This window comes from Idiotropiscis lumnitzeri, chromosome 15, assembly GCF_059441095.1.
Source record: "Idiotropiscis lumnitzeri isolate Australia: NSW breed Sydney's pygmy pipehorse chromosome 15, RoL_Ilum_1.0, whole genome shotgun sequence".
In the NCBI taxonomy this organism is placed as follows: domain Eukaryota; kingdom Metazoa; phylum Chordata; class Actinopteri; order Syngnathiformes; family Syngnathidae; genus Idiotropiscis; species Idiotropiscis lumnitzeri.
Genome location: NC_142405.1, coordinates 6,779,229 through 6,800,172, shown reverse-complemented (window position 1 = coordinate 6,800,172; position 20,944 = coordinate 6,779,229). Strand labels below are relative to the sequence as shown.

General features: G+C 41.8%; 1 protein-coding gene and 1 long non-coding RNA gene across 20 annotated transcripts in view; one reads left to right on the top strand and one right to left on the bottom strand.

The window, feature by feature from the left end:
* Positions 1–20,944, top strand: part of cacna1aa (calcium voltage-gated channel subunit alpha1 Aa) — a 61,687-nt gene that overhangs the window by 15,333 nt on the left and 25,410 nt on the right. For 11 of the 18 annotated variants that reach the window (XM_088316472.1, XM_088316483.1, XM_088316486.1 and 8 more), the window contains 28 exons: positions 3,699–3,790; positions 4,472–4,624; positions 4,775–4,962; positions 6,987–7,090; positions 7,174–7,289; positions 7,923–7,967; positions 8,231–8,314; positions 8,565–8,771; positions 9,290–9,402; positions 9,488–9,600; positions 9,693–9,824; positions 9,958–10,030; positions 10,122–10,239; positions 10,467–10,534; positions 10,654–10,760; positions 12,070–12,120; positions 12,470–12,638; positions 13,056–13,663; positions 14,034–14,365; positions 14,452–14,587; positions 15,003–15,132; positions 15,210–15,269; positions 15,353–15,459; positions 19,406–19,505; positions 19,598–19,758; positions 20,420–20,560; positions 20,640–20,841; positions 20,918–20,944. The exon at positions 20,918–20,944 is cut by the window's right edge and continues 138 nt beyond it. In XM_088316472.1, the coding sequence (XP_088172598.1) occupies positions 3,699–3,790; positions 4,472–4,624; positions 4,775–4,962; positions 6,987–7,090; positions 7,174–7,289; positions 7,923–7,967; positions 8,231–8,314; positions 8,565–8,771; positions 9,290–9,402; positions 9,488–9,600; positions 9,693–9,824; positions 9,958–10,030; positions 10,122–10,239; positions 10,467–10,534; positions 10,654–10,760; positions 12,070–12,120; positions 12,470–12,638; positions 13,056–13,663; positions 14,034–14,365; positions 14,452–14,587; positions 15,003–15,132; positions 15,210–15,269; positions 15,353–15,459; positions 19,406–19,505; positions 19,598–19,758; positions 20,420–20,560; positions 20,640–20,841; positions 20,918–20,944 (3,937 nt within the window). Of the gene's footprint in view, positions 1–2,233; positions 2,316–3,698; positions 3,791–4,471; positions 4,625–4,774; positions 4,963–6,986; positions 7,091–7,173; positions 7,290–7,922; positions 7,968–8,230; positions 8,315–8,564; positions 8,772–9,289; positions 9,403–9,487; positions 9,601–9,692; positions 9,825–9,957; positions 10,031–10,121; positions 10,240–10,466; positions 10,535–10,653; positions 10,761–12,069; positions 12,121–12,469; positions 12,639–13,055; positions 13,664–14,033; positions 14,366–14,451; positions 14,588–15,002; positions 15,133–15,209; positions 15,270–15,352; positions 15,460–19,405; positions 19,506–19,597; positions 19,759–20,419; positions 20,561–20,639; positions 20,842–20,917 lie in introns of those variants that run through there. The other 7 variants (XM_088316487.1, XM_088316489.1, XM_088316488.1 and 4 more) reach the window with 4 other exon arrangements.
* On the bottom strand, positions 4,657–6,351 carry LOC148322565 (uncharacterized). Of its 2 annotated transcripts, none has more exons than XR_015846611.1 (3): positions 6,309–6,351; positions 5,751–5,855; positions 4,657–5,165 (listed from the first exon to the last, which is right to left on the bottom strand). It is a non-coding gene; the product is annotated as an uncharacterized LOC148322565 (long non-coding RNA). The 2 variants fall into 2 exon arrangements; XR_015846612.1 differs by having other exon boundaries at positions 5,751–5,852; positions 6,309–6,350.

The window sequence follows — 20,944 nt, the reverse complement described above, 5'->3', positions numbered from 1 at the left end:
GCAGGTGAAGGAGGGCTGCAGGAAGCAAAACAAGCAGGGTTCAAAACACACACATGCTTGATGAAGAGGTGTGTTTTTTAGCAGCGTAGCCGCTTTGAACATAAAAGCGACTTGGCCTTTCCGCCCATCTCTGGCCCACACCTTTGATAAGACACTGACCGGTGTGCCATTTCCATTTCAAAAATTCCCATTTCCTTGTCAGCCCTTGCGGGCTTGCGGCCGCTCTCTTCACAGACATTCAAAGACAAACACAATTAACGTGATTGTAAATAGATTGGCTGTCTGCTCTACAACCTTGTTGGGTGGTTGTTTGATATGCGTTCTTGTGTGTTTCTGTGCCCAAGTGTGTGAGTGTGTTGACCTCCGTTTTGTAGTAAATTGCCTGAGTGGTTTGGCCCGGGGAATAAGATTTTTTTTTTTTCATGCCCGCTATTGATTATTAGTCCAATTACGCTTAGTTTACAACCATTCTTACAGTGCTTCTCCGCAACCTTACTTCATTTGATATACAACTGATGAATGGAGTGAAAAAAAAGCTTTCCAATTACTTTGCAATCAAATGAAAATAAATGGAAACGCTTACCTTTTAGTGACTACAAGAAGAAGGAGTGAATTGCGGTGCCTATCACTCATTCTCATTATTTTGGGGTGGTGTGAATATATCATGAGAGAGCATTTTGGATAATGGGCTTCTTAACAACAGCAAAATATAAGTGGAGAGCGTATTTGGTCAGCTTTGTAGACGCAACTAATTAGCCTCATTTAGCTGAAGTCAGCAGGAACACAGATGGCAAGTGGGCACATAAGATTATGCTTTTATAATGTGTTACATTCCCGTGAGAAGGGGCGGCGGGAGGAGTAATAATGCTTAACGTTTCTCAAAATAAAGAGAGGGCCTTTTAAAAAAAAAAAAAAATCATTGGATTGGGTCGACCTGTTTGTGTGTTTCAAGATTCATGTGCAGTGATCATCATTGGATGTCTTCTATTTGTTCTAAAAGCTTCATGTAATGACCTACTTTCTGCAGCGCATTTGGGAAAATAATTCGCACTCGACGTGTTTGATCTCCTAGCGGCATCTGTTTGTTCTGCAGGTGTGCATCTTTGTGTGTGTGCGTGCGCGTATGTGTGTCACATATTGTAGTTTTACTGTATGTTAAGTACACAAATGATGTTGATGCGCAGAAAAGATAGATGAGGAAAACACCCAGACTCCTCCTTTGGCTCTGTTACCAAGGTGATACAGAGATTCTATCAATGAGCCAAGGTTGCTGTTGCCATGGAAACACTTATGAATGAGAAAGGGCAGTGTAACCGTGGAGACGGCGTGAATGAGGAAGTGCCTCATCCACCTGACAATATTTGACATAGGAGACTGTGTTCATAAATTGCATTATTCTATAGCATCCGTAAGATAAATATTTTTTAAAAAATCAATAAATTTAAACATATTTTTAGTGAAGGATGTAAATTGTTGCCAGCATTTACATCAGGCGGAAGGAGATATTAACTACTCAAAATCTACTTCTACGTCAGATTTTGCAACGAGATTGACTTGAATTTACAGTGCAACTTTCTCTGTTGTGACAATCGCTCCGTTTATGGGATGTCAACACCTGACAGACAGCTGTTGCCTTCTACTGCCACAGCATCAACCCCACTGGGGCTCATGTACCGTTCCGTTTGGCCTACCACTCTATGGAGAGCTACAATAATTCCCTCCGTTGAGCCTGTTTTAGTCGACACAAAGCTATGATTAATAATTATTAGAATAATGGTTTCCTACTAAGCATTTTTCACTCTGACGCCTCAATTAGCACGCCGAATGCCATTAAAAATGCCATTGGTTTCTTCACAGTATTCTTTTTAGATATCTGCACTGGGTTCAATCAGTTATTCACGCGACTGCGATTGAGGTTTTAAAATTGTCTGCGATTTCATTATCTCTGCCTCTATTCGTTTCTGCTGATGTTTGACATTCTCGATCCTGCTTTACTGCAGCCTCACTGTTCCATCATTGATAAGCTTCGTGGCCACTACAAGGATTGCCTTCCGCAATCATTTAAGGTGCGCAGTCAGTAAATGTCTTTTGTAGTTTATTTTGGGTCCAACTAAATACAATGAAAGAAGTACGAATATCTAAAGGAAGAAGGATAGATAAATGGCATTTGCTGGTACTTTGGGAATGAAGCTCACCTTGAAAATGCGTCATATAAAAATTTCAATCGGGTCTCCGTAGTGACGTCGTGGCACTTTAAAATGGCTGCGTCTTCCCAGAGCTCGTCTGCGACGCGAGAACTTGTTTTAAAAGTACCGGTAAGTTTTTATCAAGATGTTGCGTTTATTAAAAATGTTAAAACAAACGCGAATAGTGTGCTAAATCGATGAATGAATTCCATCTTGATAAATCACGTGATGTTTCCGTCGATCTCTGTGCGTCACACGGCTGAGCTGATTAACACGGTAGATCGCGTCACATGTACCAGAGATCTTCATTCGGAATGATTTCAATCACAATGCCAAAAATCTCCACGTAAACACGGCTCATGTTCTTAACAAAGTTACTTATTGTATTTCTGCTAAAAAAAAAATTAAATTGTTCAGTGCAGGCTCTGCCTATTAAAATTATCATTTGTGATCTGTTGTTTTTGGCTCGTGTGTTGATAAAAGCTACAAATATAGTTAAATGTCATACTCAAATATGATTGCCCCACCTTTCGAGACAGACTTCTCATCCTAGCTTTGGGGAAATTGATATCGATTTTGAGTTAGACTTCCAGAAATAGGGGTATTGTGGGAGGAAAATTCAAGTATGAAGCGTACGAAATCAGTTCGTTGAAGGACACTTAAGTTATAAAACCACTCCAGGTGCAATGATGCACTCTTTATTCGGTCAGTGTGCAAAGTGACCAAACCAGGCTTCTACGATGCGTTGACATCACACAATGTCATTCCAAGGGCCCAAGCGCTACTACCGGTGATGAAATGCCAACAGCATGTATCACCGGAGACGTCTTTCAAGTCCCCATAATGCAGTGTTTAACGCGACATCTCAGGAGCCCCCATATACCCTCGGTGCATGTTACTTGCTATTTTCGTGTGTTTCCAAGCAGCACCGTCTGATTCGAAGCCTGCAGTGATTAAGGCTCTGCTGTGTCACTGGAACAGAGGCGAGTGGCAATGTGTCAGTGACAGAATGAAAAAAAAAAAAAGAAAGAGGAAGAAGTGAGAAGGCGGGATGATTCACTCTGTGCGTCAGACGAGTGACTGACTGGAAGTCTGGCGGCGCAGGGGAACATCTTTAGACTCTCCACACACGCACAGGCACGCACACCATCTTGTTTACCATTCTTGATTTGCCTTCCGTTCTGGAGCGCAACATCAATTCCTCCTCAGTCTGGAAACACTTTGAATGCACTATGAATTAAAAAAAAGTCAGCATCTCTCATTTTCATCATGTGACATTCCTCGCCTTGTTCCGTCGTGCCTCTCACTGGTACCGATACAAATCATCCGTCCCTGTGTTACACTTCACTGTCCGGCTTCACTTATTGATCAGGATTTCCAGACAACGTGCCTGCATTTAGTGTGTTTCTGCAAAAGTGTGTACGTGTGCAATGTATTCCAGAGTCGGACTAACAACAAGCTCAACCAGCTCGAATATTGATTGCCCCGTTGCATTTGTCCCATTCTCATTAGGATCCTGTCCACCGTGGGCTCAGATTTTGACCTGCGGACACTCCGAGCTGTTCGAGTCTTGAGGCCCCTCAAACTGGTCTCTGGTATTCCCAGTAAGTGTGTCACTTAAACTGCGTTGCATATTTTTTCTGTTCTTTGTTGTCCTAAAATTGGCCAACAAAATCCACTCTAAAACGAAAGTTGTGTTGAAGATTCAAAAATAGCTCAGGAAAGTGTTGTAGGTTTTATTCGGCTTCTTTGTTGTTTTGCATGATGCATCCAGCTGAAGTGGTTCTCATGTGCACTCTTCTCTTTTTTTTTTTGTACTGCTAGAGTAGCAATGTTGTTCCAACACTGGAATTTTTATTCGCAGCATTAAAATAAAGATTTTGAGTGTTTTTGCATTCTTATGGATATTTCTTACCAGAACCATCAGATCTCGTAAAATCTTAAAATTGATTTTCAAAGTACATGATAAATGCTCAAATGGTGAGTAAAAAATATGTAACCATATCAGCTGTCTTTAAATGTTCCAAAATACTAGCCGTGTTTTTTCTTCTTCCAATCCGCGAAAGAGAATTAAAACCAAGATGAAATTGACACATAATAATACCAAACGAGAACATGTGCAAAAACAATTCAATTGCAGATTCTTTTTAATTAATCCACTTATGAAAGTCAGAATTTTGGTAATTCCATTTATTTAGTCAGGGACTTTTTTTCCCCTTTTATTCAAATTCTGCAGTAGAAATAGAAGATCTATACACTGACGCTGTCTCCAATCTACCTTTCAGGCTTACAGGTGGTGCTGAAATCAATTATGAAGGCCATGATTCCTCTCCTACAAATTGGCCTCCTGCTTTTCTTCGCCATCCTCATGTTCGCCATCATCGGCTTGGAGTTTTACATGGGCAAATTCCATACCACATGCTTTGACAATCACACAGGTACAGTAAATGCATATCGTGGGAATAGAATTGTGACTAATTGTGTTTTTATGTCTATTATTTTATGATATTTATCACAGTGAATTAATAAAAAATATGGAGTATTTCCTTGTTGTTGCAAGATAATGTACCTCTCAACTTCAAATCCAGGGGAGATCAGAGAAGAGTTCCCTTGTGGGATGGAGCCTCCGTCGCGATTGTGTCCAGAGGGTACCACGTGTCGAAAGTACTGGCTCGGACCAAACTATGGCATCACCCAGTTTGACAACATCCTTTTTGCCATCCTCACCGTCTTCCAGTGTATCACCATGGAGGGCTGGACTGAACTGCTGTACTATGTAAGTGCTGGTGCGCATTCTTCCATTTGACATGACAAAAGCACTAGTGTAACTCCTGTGTAAGTGTGAAAGAAAAAGTGTCGATTTACATGTGAGTTGATCGTGAATCTCTGTCATGGTCAGCGAAGCCTTGCTGAGCTTTGCACGCTTTATTCCTACATCAGCGGTGCTTGTGACAAGATGGGCTGCATCAGCAGAGTCACCTGCAGTGGAATATCGATATGACAATATGAGTTTGGCGATCATGTGAAATTTGTTTACACTGTATGTGTTTTTTTTTTGTTTTTTTTTGTTGAGTGCACAGTGGCATTTTCTCCTTCATTGTCTATGAAGGACATTTTCATCCACAATTTAAAACTGTGTCTTAGAAGACGGTTTCTTGAAAGGTGTCCCGTGCTTTCATCAAAACGTTCTTTCAATTGAACACCAGTGGGCTGGATCTCACCGGCGTGTTGCTGCCCGGTGTTGCTCCAATTTCAACCTCACTCGGCGGCAAGTTTCGCATTCATAACGGCCGGCTACTTGCTTCTTCTAGCAAAAGCAGAGCTGAGTGTGGATTTCAAGCGAGTTCGCTGTCTTGCGCACGTTGTCAAACACAAATGCACCCCACATATCTTCATGCTATTAAGAAGCTAGCACTTTTATGACGCTATTCTGTGCATCCAATGTCACTCAGTGTAACTGAATTTTTTCCGCAAAGCCACCATTAGGTAATTTAACCATAAAACCCCTGCACAAACTTTTAACATGAGCACCCCTATAGATCGCATTGTAAGAATTTCACTTGCCAGTTCATATAGCAGTGTGGCAGTGTGTCTCCCCCTGTGTCCCTCTTTCCCGGTGCTGCTCTATATTTAAAAGCGCCTTTTCAGCCAGAGTTATTCTTGCAGCTGCTGGAGAGAGAAGTGATAAAAGTTTAATGGTAGGAAAAAAAAAAAAAAAGGGTTTGCGGTACATTGGGTACACACACAGCAGCCATGCCAGCTTCCGAGTTGGCAGAGGGAAAAGATCGAAGGAGGCAAGGCAGGGGGCTATTAGGGCAATAAGAAAGAGTGGGCGGAAGAAGAAAGCAGGACTCGAGGTAGGCTGAGGGAGGGGGATGTTGATCGGTGAGAGTGACAAGGGCTTCAAAAGATTGCAAGAAAGGTAGTAAGTAAAGAGGGAATTCAAGTGGAAAAGATTGAAAGGAAGTAATGGATGACTAAACAGGACGCAGGAGGACAGCAGGAGAAAGAAAACAAGGAGAAAGAAAAGGATGATGATACATGAATGATAAGGTTGCCAGCACAGGATTTGAAAACTCTTCAAGGTGGTGTGCGTGGCGTGTTAAATGTGATCGTGTTCACCTGTGCTCATCTTCTCACTCCCTTGTGTGAACCAAATGTCTCTCTCAAACCCTTGGTGTCTTGTCCAGGTGTTCCTCGTTGTCTCGTTACTTGGTTTCTATTTAGTTCCTTGTTTGCTTTCAGCTCCTGTTGCTCCATTGTCATTGTCAGAAGTTATACATGTCAAGGTGTCCTGTCTCCTGTTATGTCTGTCGTCCGGTCCTTAGCGTGTTCCTGTTTTCATTGAGTTGATTTCAAGGCCTACTTTTTGTTTTTCCCCATTCCCTTGTTTGCCTTTTTATTTTCAATTAAATACCATTTAAGTTACCCGCCGCCTCGCTTCCCTGCGTTTCAGTCCCTCCTCCACTTCAACCGTCTTACGAAACCTGACAACCACAATCCAAACTTCAATCACCTGCTTTGTATAAAGCACATGAATGGATATGTTAATTTTTAAATGATTCACCAATAATGTGGACGAATGTAAAAATGAATAAATGAATAAATAATTGCTCTATTTTTTTTTTTTTCAGCGCCGCACCAAAAATCTTCCTTGTGCAAACTAACACACTCTTTGCTGAAGGTGCCGGTCACTCTCGCTTAAGTGGCATTAGCACCTAAGCATCAATGCCAGTAGTAGAAGGTCAAAAACCTCTGATGATTGTGTGTGTGTGTGTGTGTGCGCGCGCGTGTTTCCAGAGCAACGATGCCTCAGGGAGCGCGTGGAATTGGATGTATTTCATCCCCCTTATCATCATTGGCTCCTTCTTCATGCTCAACCTGGTGCTGGGTGTGTTGTCAGGGTAAGGTGCTAAGCTAGGCAAACAAACAAAAAAATGCACCCAAATATCAGTTTTAAATATAACGTGTATATATATCCTCGCAGGGAGTTTGCCAAAGAGAGGGAGCGAGTGGAAAACAGAAGTGAGTTCCTGAAGCTGAGAAGGCAGCAGCAGATTGAACGGGAACTCAATGGTTACTTGGAGTGGATCTGCAAAGCGGGTAAATATTTTCAATTAGAGCGCCTCTTGTAGCCTACAAAGATATGATAATGTCTAAAAACTTTAAAAAAATATTATTTTTTTTAATAATACACATCTCTTTTCAAATGATCACTTCTGCAACATCCCTAGGAAATGTCAATGCCCCATTACAGCATTATTTTTTTCCAGAGGTTTCAATTATGTCGTCATCATCTTCCTGTTATATTACAATAAATAAAATATTCCTAACATCATCTATGCTTATTGTTGCCTGCAGTTGCCGTGTTAGTGTAACGCATGTGGTGGGGCCGTAGGAAAGATGCAGAGAGAAGATGAAGGAGGCTTGTGCAGTGCAAATTGAGGACAGGCCTTTCATCTTCTTGAATAGACAATCTACATGAAAATAAGTCGAGTATTAAAATAAAGGAACGGTTGAACACAAAGGCGCAGGCCCCCCAATGTATTTTCATTTGCGTTGGCAATGCAAAAGTCTGATTAAATCACCGTGAGCCGTCAAGAAAGTTGTTTTTTTTTCATTCGTACAACTTTGTGACCAGTGTATCTGAAAATAAACATATTTTACTGATGTTATTTTATTGTAAAATATATGAACAAGTACCCATTCCTGTGATTTAGTTTTTTTCTTTTGCAGAAGAGGTTCTCTTGGCAGATGATGAGAATGAAAACGATTATGACGGTAGGAATTCTTTCTACTATTCTTGTATGTGGTTGTTAACAATGGTGATAAAACATCCCAGCATAGCAAACCAATCCACATATCTGCAAAAAATGTCCTCTAGTGCTTGCGAGCAGTATAGCAATGCCATTAATTTGATTAGATTCTTATCAAATTTCTATTACATCATCATGAACTCAACATTGATCTTACGCTTCATCAGCTGTGATTTCATCTGAATGCATGTCACTCAATTCAATACGGGCTGCTTCTTTCTCTTCCAGGCTCCCGCAGGAGAGCCACCAAGAACCACAAGAGCAAAGCTGAGCTTCTAAACCCAGAGGAGGGGGAGGGAGATCTGGCAGTTGGTGAGGCAACACACACACACGCACCCCCACACACACACACACGTTCACAAAGGCGAACCACAGGTACAGAACATACAGATGCTATCTTGCATATCAGCATTACCTGACCCTTCTCACCTTGTCTCTCCTTCATTTTCTACTTTGCTGATATGAATCCCTCTTCTTGTGTTACCATATATATATATATATATATATATATATATATATTAACCGGAGACTAAAACTGGTGTGTTTTTTTCCCCCCTTACAGGTTCACCATTCGCCCGTGCGAGCTTAAAAAGCTCCAAGCTAGAAGTCTCAACTTTCAAGAGGCGAGAAAGGCGGTTGCGCTTCTTAATCCGACACATAGTGAAGTCCCAGGCCTTTTACTGGACCGTACTGTGTTTGGTGGGCCTCAACACGCTGTGTGTGGCTGTCGTGCACTACGACCAGCCGGAACCACTTTCAGATTTTTTAAGTGAGTAGAGCAGACTATTACGAAATGATTCAATATATGGTTGCATTAAAGGGGAAGTGAATCCCAAAAATGTATTTGCAATAAAATGTTCTAGACGCCTTTATGAGCCCAAACATGCCATTCTGATTAATATTGTGTTTGTGGAATATGAGTTAAGCAGCGAAATCCACCTGTTTCTAGCCATCTCAACGGGCGGCCAATTTGCGACTTTCTGTCCAATGAAAATGCTAAGGGCTCGGGCCATACTTGATTATTAGCTGATTCCTGAGCGACTGAGATGTCATTTTCAGTCGACAGAAAGTAACAAATTGGCTGAGCACTGATTCCCTGCGTGAATTTGATGACGTTTTGACGCAACTTTCATTTAATGGTGACATGAAAGAGCACTTGTTAAGTCTTAAGCATTTGATAGCTCTGAATCGAGGAACTATCCTACAGATAACAAGATGGATGGTTTCCTCTCTCTCTCTCAGTCTCTGGTGCCCATCACTTATTTTTCTCTGCTTCCCTCTCGATAGATTACGCTGAATTTATCTTCCTGGGAATATTCTTGACGGAGATGTTTGTCAAGATGTACGGTCTGGGAAGGCAGGCATACCTCAACTCCTCTTTCAACTGCTTTGACTGCATTGTGAGTACCGCTGCAACTACCACCAATGGAGAACAGTTATTTCTATAAATAAATGTAACGTTGATTTGCCTGTGTTCCAAAAAAGGTGATCTGTGGCAGCATATTTGAAGTGCTGTGGTCCATTATTCAGCCAGGCACGTCATTCGGCATCAGTGTTTTACGAGCTCTCAGGTTATTGAGGATCTTCAAGGTCACCAAGTGAGCGTCTTGTGTTACACAGAGCAACATTTATTGCATGAAGAGGACATCACTTTAAGAAAAAAAAATGACACGCTGTCTCTTTTTTCCAGGTATTGGGCATCTTTACGGAACCTTGTCGTGTCTTTGCTCAACTCCATGAAGTCCATCATCAGCTTGCTCTTCCTCCTCTTCCTCTTTATTGTTGTCTTTGCCCTGCTGGGAATGCAGCTCTTCGGAGGACAGTCAGTGATTTTTTTCTTTTAATTTTTTTTTTACGTTATCCTTCCTCATTTCACACATTTTGATGTCCTTTTAAAATGCTTCAATGCTTAAATTAAAAAAAAAAAAATCTAATTTTCCACATTTGCCTGTCAGGTTTAATTTTGAAAACGGCACTCCTTCAACAAACTTTGATACCTTCCCGGCAGCAATAATGACAGTGTTTCAGGTAACCTGAGGAGCATGCCATGTGCAAAATTAAAATCTTATAAAATTAATTCCCTTAACTCACGAATGTGTTCCTGCATGCTTATGTCCAGATCCTGACAGGTGAAGACTGGAACATGGTGATGTACGCCGGCATCAAGTCTCAGGGCGGAGTCAACAAGGGCATGGCCTTCTCCGTCTTCTTTATCGTGCTCACACTTTTTGGCAACTGTATCCTTTGTTTGCCTTGTGCAAAAGTCATTCACGTGTGTCATTCACACACATTGTGCATTTGAAAAATAGAGTTAAAGCAGAACTGTGGTAAAAAAAATGTGGTAAACATGGATTACCACGTGAAGTCAAAATGCTATTGTGTTTTTGTTCTCACGAGTCTATGCCTGGTGTGTACGAAGGTGCCAAACGCCCACATAATAGATTTTCTATAACTCTTTACTCAGATACTCTGCTGAATGTGTTCTTGGCTATCGCTGTGGACAATTTGGCCAACGCACAGGAGCTAACCAAGGTGCAACCCAGTTCGGCATCACCTCATGACTATAGCTTTTTTTTTTTTTTTCCCCAACCCTGCACTCTACTTCCTTCGTTGACGTCCTTTTCCTCCTTCCTTCTCTCTTTCCCCGGCAGGATGAGCAAGAGGAGGAGGAGGCTGCCAGTCAGAAGATCGCGTTGCAAAAAGCCAAGGAGGTGGCGGAAGTCAGTCCCCTCTCAGCTGCCAACCTCTCCATAGCAGCGTGAGTGTCGATCCTCGTCACTGTATATGCGGCAAAAAATGTTTTATTTAGAAAATAATCAATTAAAAATCTAAATGAAGTACAGAGAGATTGGAGATTTTGCGTTTTGGCTGTCGAAGTAAACCTTGGCAAACGCAATCCCACCAAGACCCTCGCTGTGTACTACCCAAATGATTTTGAAGCTGTTGTGTTCCGGTGCAATTTATACATGTTCGACACAATGACACTCACCCGCACATTAACTTGCGCTCGTAAAGGTTTAACAACAGCGGGGGAACACAGCATGAACACACGCAACTCGCAGTGACTTTTTCTGCTTTGCTATACGACAGCCGCTGCTTTCGTCGGAGCACACGCGGCTACTATGAAGCGAGATTATGAGCGCACACGGAACACAAACACGCACGCTTATGGGTTACATGTCCTCATGTCACATCACAGAGTATGCTGTCATTGTTTGTGTTGTGCACGTGTCAGTTTGCGGGGAATATTTGTCTACTTGTCAGAGGGACATTCATTTTACATGGAAAATACTTATCGAGGTTAAATATTTTCTTTTCTGACATTCATTGTGTGTGAAAGTGATTGAATGATGGATTTAAATTAAAAAAAAAAAACTGGCGTATAACTAACTCAGTGCAGTGGTAGCAAATGAATGTCTCCGGAGGATATTCCGCGGTAGATTCAGCACCATTGAAGTATTATTTATATTATTTTAAATACACTGTATCATTTACCTTTGACTTCCTATGTAAAGTTGTTATTTTTACTATTATGGGAAATTCAGTATACAATTTTGAATGAATTAAAAATCTGATAAATGTATAGCGCGAGCAGATAAGTGACGATTTGACCTTTGCTTGATCCTTTTGTGGAAAATGAAATATATGTTGATGCCTTGATTTGTATAAATGATCACACACAAAATTGGCATTTTAAAAATCCAGTGTGTTTTTGTTTAGCTCACAGACTAACTGAGGCGGTAGTGTAATCATCAATTTATTTTTTAGCACAGTCCACTGAATTCTTCGACTAAAATGATTAACATGATATTCGAGAAACATTCCAAATGCAAATGCTAATCGACTAATGAGATGTGTGAACTGTGAGACTTTCAGATGTGAGTGAGTGAGTGAGTGCAAGTTTGCGTTTGCATGTGTCCGTGTACATGCAGGGTTGCGTTCCAAAATGTGACATTTTAAGAAAAAAAAATCAAAAAAAGAATCCTAATTACCTGAGGAGAATCCATTTTGGAATGAAACCCTCCCTTTTTGGTGTCATCTCACTCACCAACTGTTTCCCTCCTCAGCAACAAAGTACACAGTGATTGTCACAACGCTACTGACCCCTTTCTGGACTGGTATTAATTTTTTTTATTTGTTTATTTATTTCTGAATCTCTTCTGTTAAGTGACCTTACAACCATTCCCCGTCTCCTTAAGCTGCGTGCACATTTAATCATTGCTAATTCTAACAATTTCTTACCTCACCTCAGTTTTGCCCCCCCATCTTTGTTGTCCCGACATGGCTTCCAAACTCCCATGCACATTATTTGACGTGGCCACTCCCCCCCAGTGTGTCTTCATAACCTATTTATAATTTTCTCGTTTGTTCCCACATCATCCCCACAGTGTGTATTTACTCAACTGTCATGAAGCAAGTCCTCACAATGGCCTCCTCTCATTCTCTCCACTGCGCTTGAATTCACAGTAAGGAGCAGCAGAAGAACCACAATAAGGGGCTCAATAAGTCCGTGTGGGAGCAGCGCACCAAGGAGCTGAGGAAGCAAACGTTGGCATCCAGCCGAGAAGCCCTTTACAACGAGCTGGACCCCGAAGACCGCTGGAAGGCAAGGACAGGGAGGGAGGAACACAACAATGTAAAGGACAAGGCAAAAAAAAAAAATGCCTCTAGACTTGTGTTATCAGTGTACACAAGTGATGGCTTTGTAAATGTTGTTTCTTATTAAGACGGTGGAACCTCTCAAGTCAAACCGGGACACTGGTTGACAATTTGGCATTTAAAAAGAAATAAATAAATGAAAAAATATATATAAAAAAATAATATTAAAAAAAATAATATATATATATATATATATATATATATTTTTTTTTAACATAAATATTTTGCAACAAGGCAAATTTCCACAAATTTCGAAATTGACTTCCTATTTCTACAACTTCTGAGATAGTCAAACTTTTTGAGTTTCCACTGTATGTTTTTTATTGTCAGTCATATTCACTATTACACCTTTTAAGCAAATACATGTCTTAACTTAGTGACCCTTCATGCTCAGGTTAACTACTCACGCCACGTCCGACCAGAAATGAAAACTCACCTGGATCGACCTTTGGTGGTTGACCCCCTTGAGAACCGTAACAACAACACCAACAAGAATACTGACAACAATCCAGACCTCTGCTTCAGCCAGCAGCATCCTGCCGATGACCTCCACAGGCAAACACGCCCCCACGAAAACGCTGGTCAAGGAGGCCCCGTCAAAGCTCCTCTTGAGCGAGGCGAGTCCACTGAGAGTAGGCGGAGCCGGAAAGGTACGCATCATCATCACCATAGCTCCCACGTACGATTGGATACAACCGTCATTCCCGGGCCGGGCTCGGAAGAGAGGCCGACTCGGCGCCATCATCATAATCGCAGCGGAAGTCGAGGGACAGCGCAGTCGGAACACCGGAAACCTCGATTGCATCGCAAGAACGATGACGAGGAGGACGGTCGAGAAGGAAGCGGAAAAGCAGGACGACACAAGAGCAAAGGGATCGATGAAGGTGGGGAGGGAGGAGAGAAGGAAGCAGCTGGGGAAGGAAGTGAGAGGAGGCCAAGAAGGAATCGCCATAGCAACCAGACGGAAGGGGAGGGGAAGAAGATGTGCCAGCATCGACGCAAGTAAGGAAAATTGGATGCTCTATATAAACTGAATTATTGTGATGCCTGAACATGACATCACAATAACTCCGGAACAAGAAAATATTGTTGGTGTAATTTATAGCTTTCATTGTTCCGGGAAGGTTCTCAACAAGGTTATGGGGTGTATCTACAGGAGATTGATCCATCGTGGTGTTCAACAAACTCACCCAAGCATTCTTTTATGAGCTTTTCTTGGTCGTGCTGGAATTCCCGCCACCCTGCATAGAAATGTCTTTTTAACATAATTAAAAAGGGAACCGATATACTGTCGGGTGTAACTCCAACACTGATTACATTCGTCCGGGTATTCTCTCGTATTCTCAATGTGTGTCCACATTCCTCCCTCCAGGGATGGAAGTGTTCTCAACCTGTCCACCACAAGGCCCATCCAAAAGCGGCTGTCCAGGCAGGACAGGCAGGACAGCGAAGATATGGACAACCTCATGAATACCAAACTGGTTTCTGGCTCCTCCCCTTCCAACGAACAGCTCCCGAGTCCACTGGCGGCACCTGGCTATGAATCTGCCCTCCAACTCGCTAACACCCGAGGGAGTTTAGTCAGATTAGACAGCTTCGGGAACGTCGGGCATCGGCGCGCCAGCAGCATCATCCGACAGCCCCACCTCGACCATACCGTTGTGGACATGCCGATTTTTCCATCCACCAACGCCATCCTGCAGGGTAAAAACAGTATCATGTGCATGACTTTGGTTATCCCTTTCGTCTTGACCTACATTCCTCCTCCGTGTCTTTCTTTTTGAACCCAGTCAATAAAAACGCCAACACAGAGCCCTTACCGGCGAAGGAGGACAAGGACGATGATGATGATGCAAAAGGGGGCGACGGGGGACCCAGACCCATGCCTCCCTTCACCTCCATGTTTATACTGACCACCACTAACCCGTGAGTTGGCCGCATGAGCCATCCACCCGATTTAAGGCCATTCCCACCAAGCAGTACATTTCACTTCTCTTGTTTACTACTTTGTGTTTTCTCGCCTTCGTCCAATTCGTTGGTGAGTCACGGCGTCACGCTGCTGTAATGTCTCACCCATTTATCACAAGCCTTTACGCGGCATGTAGTGGGAAGATTAAGGTTTGTAGTCTGTATTACTGGACTGAACTGTACAAGTGGGGTGGAAAAAATGGCTTTAGAGGTGCAAGCCTACTTGGCCTTGTTTGATCATCGGATTTAGATTGGAATCTGGAAAGGGAAGCGGATCTACTTTAATACCGCGGCTGAAGCTATTATATATTCTTAAAACAGCGATAGGACGATATGCAGTAGAATGAAAAGAACAACTTTGTCTACTTTTAAGGTTTCGCCGGGCTTGTCATTACGTCTGCACGCTGCGCTACTTTGAGATGTGCATTCTGCTGGTCATCGCCATGAGTAGTATCGCCCTTGCTGCCGAAGACCCCGTCTGGCCTGAGTCTACTCGCAACAATGTAAGAATGTCCTTTAAAGCAGAACATCTTCATTTGACAGAAATTTTTTTTCATCTAATTCCTCTGTCGGCGTGTAGGTCCTGCGCTATTTCGATTACGTCTTCACGGGAGTGTTCACGTTTGAGATGCTAATTAAGGTAAAACGGGAAGGCACGGTCTTTTGGTTTGTTTTAAAGCAGATGATTTGAATTTCTCATGGTGTTCTGTCTTTCTCCTCAAGATGGTGGACTTGGGGTTGGTCTTGCACCAGGGCTCTTATTTCCGCGACTTGTGGAACATCCTTGATTTTATTGTGGTTAGTGGTGCGCTGGTGGCCTTCGCCTTCACGTAAGTGTCTATCCTGCTACTTCTTTTACTTGCAACCTCTCTTTTCCTGTATAATCATCCATAGTCCTTACCTGAGGAGTCTGTGTTTTTTTTCTCTTTGTGGATTTCCTTCTCTCACACGCCGGCTTCCGTCCTTCTCCATTAAACTTAATATCCTCTCCAGTTGACCTTTTCCTCCCCTCCCCCATCCTGTCATTTGTAAACACGTTCGAACCGTTTCTCCTTCCTGTCTATTCTGCGAGAGGTAATGACCAATCAACCTGCCATTAACCCTTTAGTGCCTGAGGATTTTTTTTTTTATATATATATAGGGGTCATTTTTAAGATGGTTTTGGTGTTTCAGTTTAGCCCAAATTAGTTCGCTAATGTCTGCCCTCACCAAAGGCAGCTGCTAGGTTTTTTTTTTTTGTTTCATTTAGCAATGACTTCATTTGCACTTGAACACATTAAAATAGAATGTATCACATCGGAAGCAAAAGCAGGTGTGACACTTGACATTTTTAATGGAGTTTTATTATTTCGATTGAATTGTTACCGGATAGATATTAATTATCACTCGTTTGCCCCCGATCACTTTTATTTCCCACCCTTTGATAGCATTAAGATAAACTGACACAAATGTGATGAAAATCTCCCCGCCAATCAATTTGTGCTATTGAATGTGAAAAAATTATAAAAATATGTCGCCAATTAAAATCAATATGAGCTTGAACTATAACTGTAATGTAAAAAATACATTTCTCTCAGCAGAGCAGCGAAACACCTGCGTCTCCTTTTGTTGTCGCAGATTCTAGGACGCCATGAAGATGAAAAATTGCTTGTCCCATAAAGAAAACATAAATGTAGCATGAAGCTCCCCTGGGTGCTTGTTGTGCTGTTTCAGTCTTTAAGATTCTTTTCATCTGCTCCGTTTTGTCTCGAACACTATTCCTAAAGCTATGTTGTCCCTTTTTATCTCTTTTAAACATTTTCTGATCGCTTGCCACATTCTCAACGTCTGACATGCACTATTCCATGTTATAAAAATGTGAAAGTTTAATTGAAGGAATAGCAATTTAATGTTAAACTGACATTTTGCTAAAAGATCCTTCCCTAACTCGTAGTAACGGACTGATTTCATGAATATTGAATTTCTTATGAGTACTAAGAACACATTTACATATGTTTTAAAATTTCTGTCTGCGCTACGCAAGTCTATATCGGTAAATGCGGCCCATGCTGCAGTCTCATGAACATCCTGATAGTGTCTTAACTCAATTGAATGAAATCAAACGGCACTCCAAAAAGGCTCAGCAACCTCATTGGAGATGTTTATCACTCCTTTAAATCCATTTAGTCTGTCTGAGGGATCCGAGGGCACTGGACATGGACTTGAACTGTGCATGGAAAAAAAAAAAGGATCCCACAGCAGACTCAATGCCAGATGTACAAACATACATCAATTAAATAAAAGAGCACGCTAATGTGAGGATAAACAAAAGATGCGCGCACCACGCAGGATAAAGGCAGAAAATTAAAAGTGACATGACAAAAGGTCGGTATAAAAAAATGAAATAGAAACCAAATGGTTGGACGATTTCTTAAGTTATGAATTGTAAATGACGACATCAAGATGTGATTGTCTCATTACGCTAAAACATTTCTACCTCCTCCCACCTGGCTCCTTTGTCAACTGAAAACAGAGACATGACATGAACATTTCTGCTGCTGCGAGCCTAGAAAATCCTCCAAGACGGAGACGCACTCTTTATTTTAATTTTCACGCTGCGTTTAAGAAGCAGTGAAATATTTTACCTTTGACCCTTTCCAATTTGCCATATTCAAAATCTGCCATGTTATTTGAAGGCCTCTGAGGATGGACCTTGACATTTGGGTCGTTTGTTTTACCCCCCGCGAGATGATGGTTGCTTCAATTTAAATTTTTTTGATCAAGGTCGGTTGGTGTATTTAATTTTTTTTTTTAAGATGAGATTGGAATACCGGTGTAGTTGCATGAACCTTTGAGAGATTCCCCCTGACCAGTCGAGTCATCACGAAAGAAACCGTGATGAAGACATTTGATGTCGTTTGAGTGTTACGGGCCTCACTTCTTCTTTGCTCTCTCTCTTTCTCATCTGGCCGCTCATTTTGAATCCCATTCTGGCTCTCTGGCTCTTCCTCCCGCCCTTGTCTTTCTGTCTCTCTCCTTTCCGTCCTTTCACTATCTTACTCCTCTCTCATCTCTTCGTTTGGACCACCACCAACAGCGGCGGAGGGTAAAGTTGTCTTTTATTTTTTTCTTCGCTCCTCTCTAGATGCCTTCTCTCTTCTTTCTCAGTGTTTTGTCCAATGGACACACATGACACTCGTCACCTCTCCATCCATCCTTCATAGCAGAAAATTGTCTGTCCTTCTGTTTCATTGTTCACCATGGAAGAGCTCTGAATCAGACACGACAAAACAAGTAGTTAACCTGTCTCGTTCCCAACTGAAAACCTGTCAAACGAACGAGTGACTGCAGATAAATGACGGTTTACATACAAGAAGTCGTTGAGTGGAAATATAATTTAAAAAATGCTGCCGTGAGAGATGCATGTTCCATCCTAATATATATAAACGCCTACTCGAGTGCACAATATGAAACTTGCACACACAAATTATACAGTGGACCTTTGCAATTAGGCGAAAAGCCATTTATAATTGACCGCCATTATAAATGTGTTGCAAAAAACACTAAAAAAAAATGAAAAAAAAATCCCCCTAAATGTTTTAAAATATATATAAAAAAAAAAAAAAAATCTGCAAATCTGAGAATCCACAGGTGCCAAAAAGCGAGTGTGCGGGTGTCCACTGTACAGCTTGTGCGCCATCTGGCCTCACATCTGTAAGACACACAGCTGCTGACACACATGTGCTGCCCCCCCTCAGGCCTTCCTCAATGACCTTTTGATCATGTTGAGCTTCATACGGAATTTAGAGATCATACCGGAGGTTAAATTCATGTCAAATTGATCTTCACCACTAGTTCAGCGTCCTTTTGTTGATAGGCAAAAGTGAGCTCAGTTATTGAGCTTGACGTGATTTATTTATTTTTTTTCATTGGCGGACGCATTTAGTTGGATTTTTTTTTTTTTTGGGGGGGGGGGGTTCTATTCTCACGTGATTTATAAGAAATCCTGCGTCAAACTGCTTAAAAGAATTTTGGCTTAGCATTTCATGCAGAGATGCTTGCTAAAATCACAGTCGGTGCCAAGGAGACGACAAGATTCCATGCATACTGAACAATGCCCCTGAAAACAACCGTTCCAGCGGTTGTTTGGTGTGTGCAGACGATTGTAGATTTCATGACAAAAGGAGAGAGTTTGTCTATTTTTTTTTTTTGTGTGTCACACAGACATGCCCCTACCTGATTTGAACTTGTTTCTATTTCCATTTTTAATGACCTGGCAATGACTAAACTCTCTCTGCAAACTGCTTTGTGTAGAATAGATTTCAGCATCACTTTTCGCTTCTCGTGTGACTTAGTTTGAGTCGTGATGTATTGCATCATGAAAAAGCAAGGTTTTCAATGCAGCATGAGTATACTGGATTCACCGAAATGACTTATTGGGTCATCTTTATACAGCATTGAAATACATTGCAGACGTTTTTAAGACATTAAGCTGTAGCATGTACTGTAGTTGTAAAATATCTGCGTAAAGTGGAGCATGTAGAGAACCCAACACGTAGACATAAGTATTTACACTTTGAAATAGGCTTAAGTGTAAAAAAAAAAAAAAAAAAAAAAAAAACACTGATGCATGTATTGTATTTAAAACGACACAGTTACTCATTCTGAGTTAACTAGGACACAAATAACTTCAAATTGTGTCTGCCTGCTGCTATTTTGGGATTAGAGAGGACTAAATCGAAGGCACGCGCTGACTCTCCGGATGCTTTGTGTGTGTGATTGTGTTTGCGCATTTAGGGGGAGCAGCAAAGGAAAAGATATCAGCACCATCAAGTCTCTGAGGGTGCTCAGAGTGCTGCGACCACTTAAGACAATAAAGCGTCTGCCCAAACTCAAGGTGTGGTTTTAGTTTGGATAAACATTCCGTCAGGCTTTTGCTTTGCAGTTGGTGTTCCTCTCATTTCCTCTTTTCACACGTGATCTTTTTAGGCTGTTTTTGACTGCGTGGTGAACTCGCTGAAGAACGTCCTCAACATTCTGATCGTTTACCTGCTCTTCATGTTCATTTTCGCCGTGGTGGCCGTGCAGCTCTTCAAGGGACGTTTCTTTCACTGCAGTGATGAATCCAAAGAGTTTGAGCGGGACTGCAGGTGAGAAAATGGTTTTGCTCCATGCGAGCCACCCCGCAAGGCCCCATGATGTCATTTTGCAACGTCATCATTAGTAATAGCAATTAATTTTTCTTTTGGAAATATCATAGCTATAAATTACAACATGTGATAGAATGTGTATTGCGAAAGCTTTTAAAGGCTAAAATTAAAATAAAAAAAATTAAAAATTAAAAAAAATCGAATCAGGGTCACAATTGCGTTCACAACTGCCATCTCTGTTTAAAATTATGAAAAAAATAAATAAATAAATGAAAGTGAACAAAAGCATTACAACAATATATGTCTTTGAAAAACCACAGTATTTGGAAAATAAAACAAGGTTAATTTCTTTCCAGTTCAGCGGGCCAGATTAAAACGTTTAACGGGCCGCATGTGGCCCCCGGGCCGTGGTTTGCCAACACCTGCATTAAATGTTAGGGAAGCCCCCTCTCTGTCCACTTTTAAAAATTCTTTAGCTCCCGACTCAACATGAGACAATCGCCGTTCTGGTATCTTTTGTTTCTGTTTTTTAGTTTGTGTTCTAATTTCCTTCCTCGTTACTTTTCCAGCTGTTGTGAAATGCGCTATATAAATTAAGTTCGATTGTATCCGATTGTTTTGTATTGTACAAACATGCTAATGCTTTCATTTGTACTCGTAGAGGCGAGTTTTTGGTGTACGGCCGCGATAACGAAGTGAAGGCGCAGAAGCGGGAGTGGAAGAAATACGATTTCCACTATGACAACGTGGCTTGGGCCCTGCTCACGCTCTTCACCGTCTCAACTGGAGAGGGGTGGCCCGAGTGAGTACACATGCAGCGTCACGTGCACACTCAATCCCAAAACGGCGACATCTAATGTCCGCCTCTTTGTCTTTGTAAGGGTGCTGAAACATTCGGTGGATGCCACTTACGAGAATCAAGGCCCCAGCCCGGGCTACCGGATGGAGATGTCCATCTTTTATGTGGTGTATTTTGTGGTCTTCCCCTTTTTCTTTGTCAATATCTTTGTGGCTCTCATCATCATCACCTTCCAGGAGCAAGGGGACAAAATGATGGAGGATTATAGTTTAGAAAAGAATGAGGTGAGGGGGGCGTGACGGAGGATGGAGGAAAGGTGGTAGTCGCGCTAAACTTCATCATTGTGTTTTATGTTTGCAGAGAGCTTGCATCGATTTTGCCATCAAC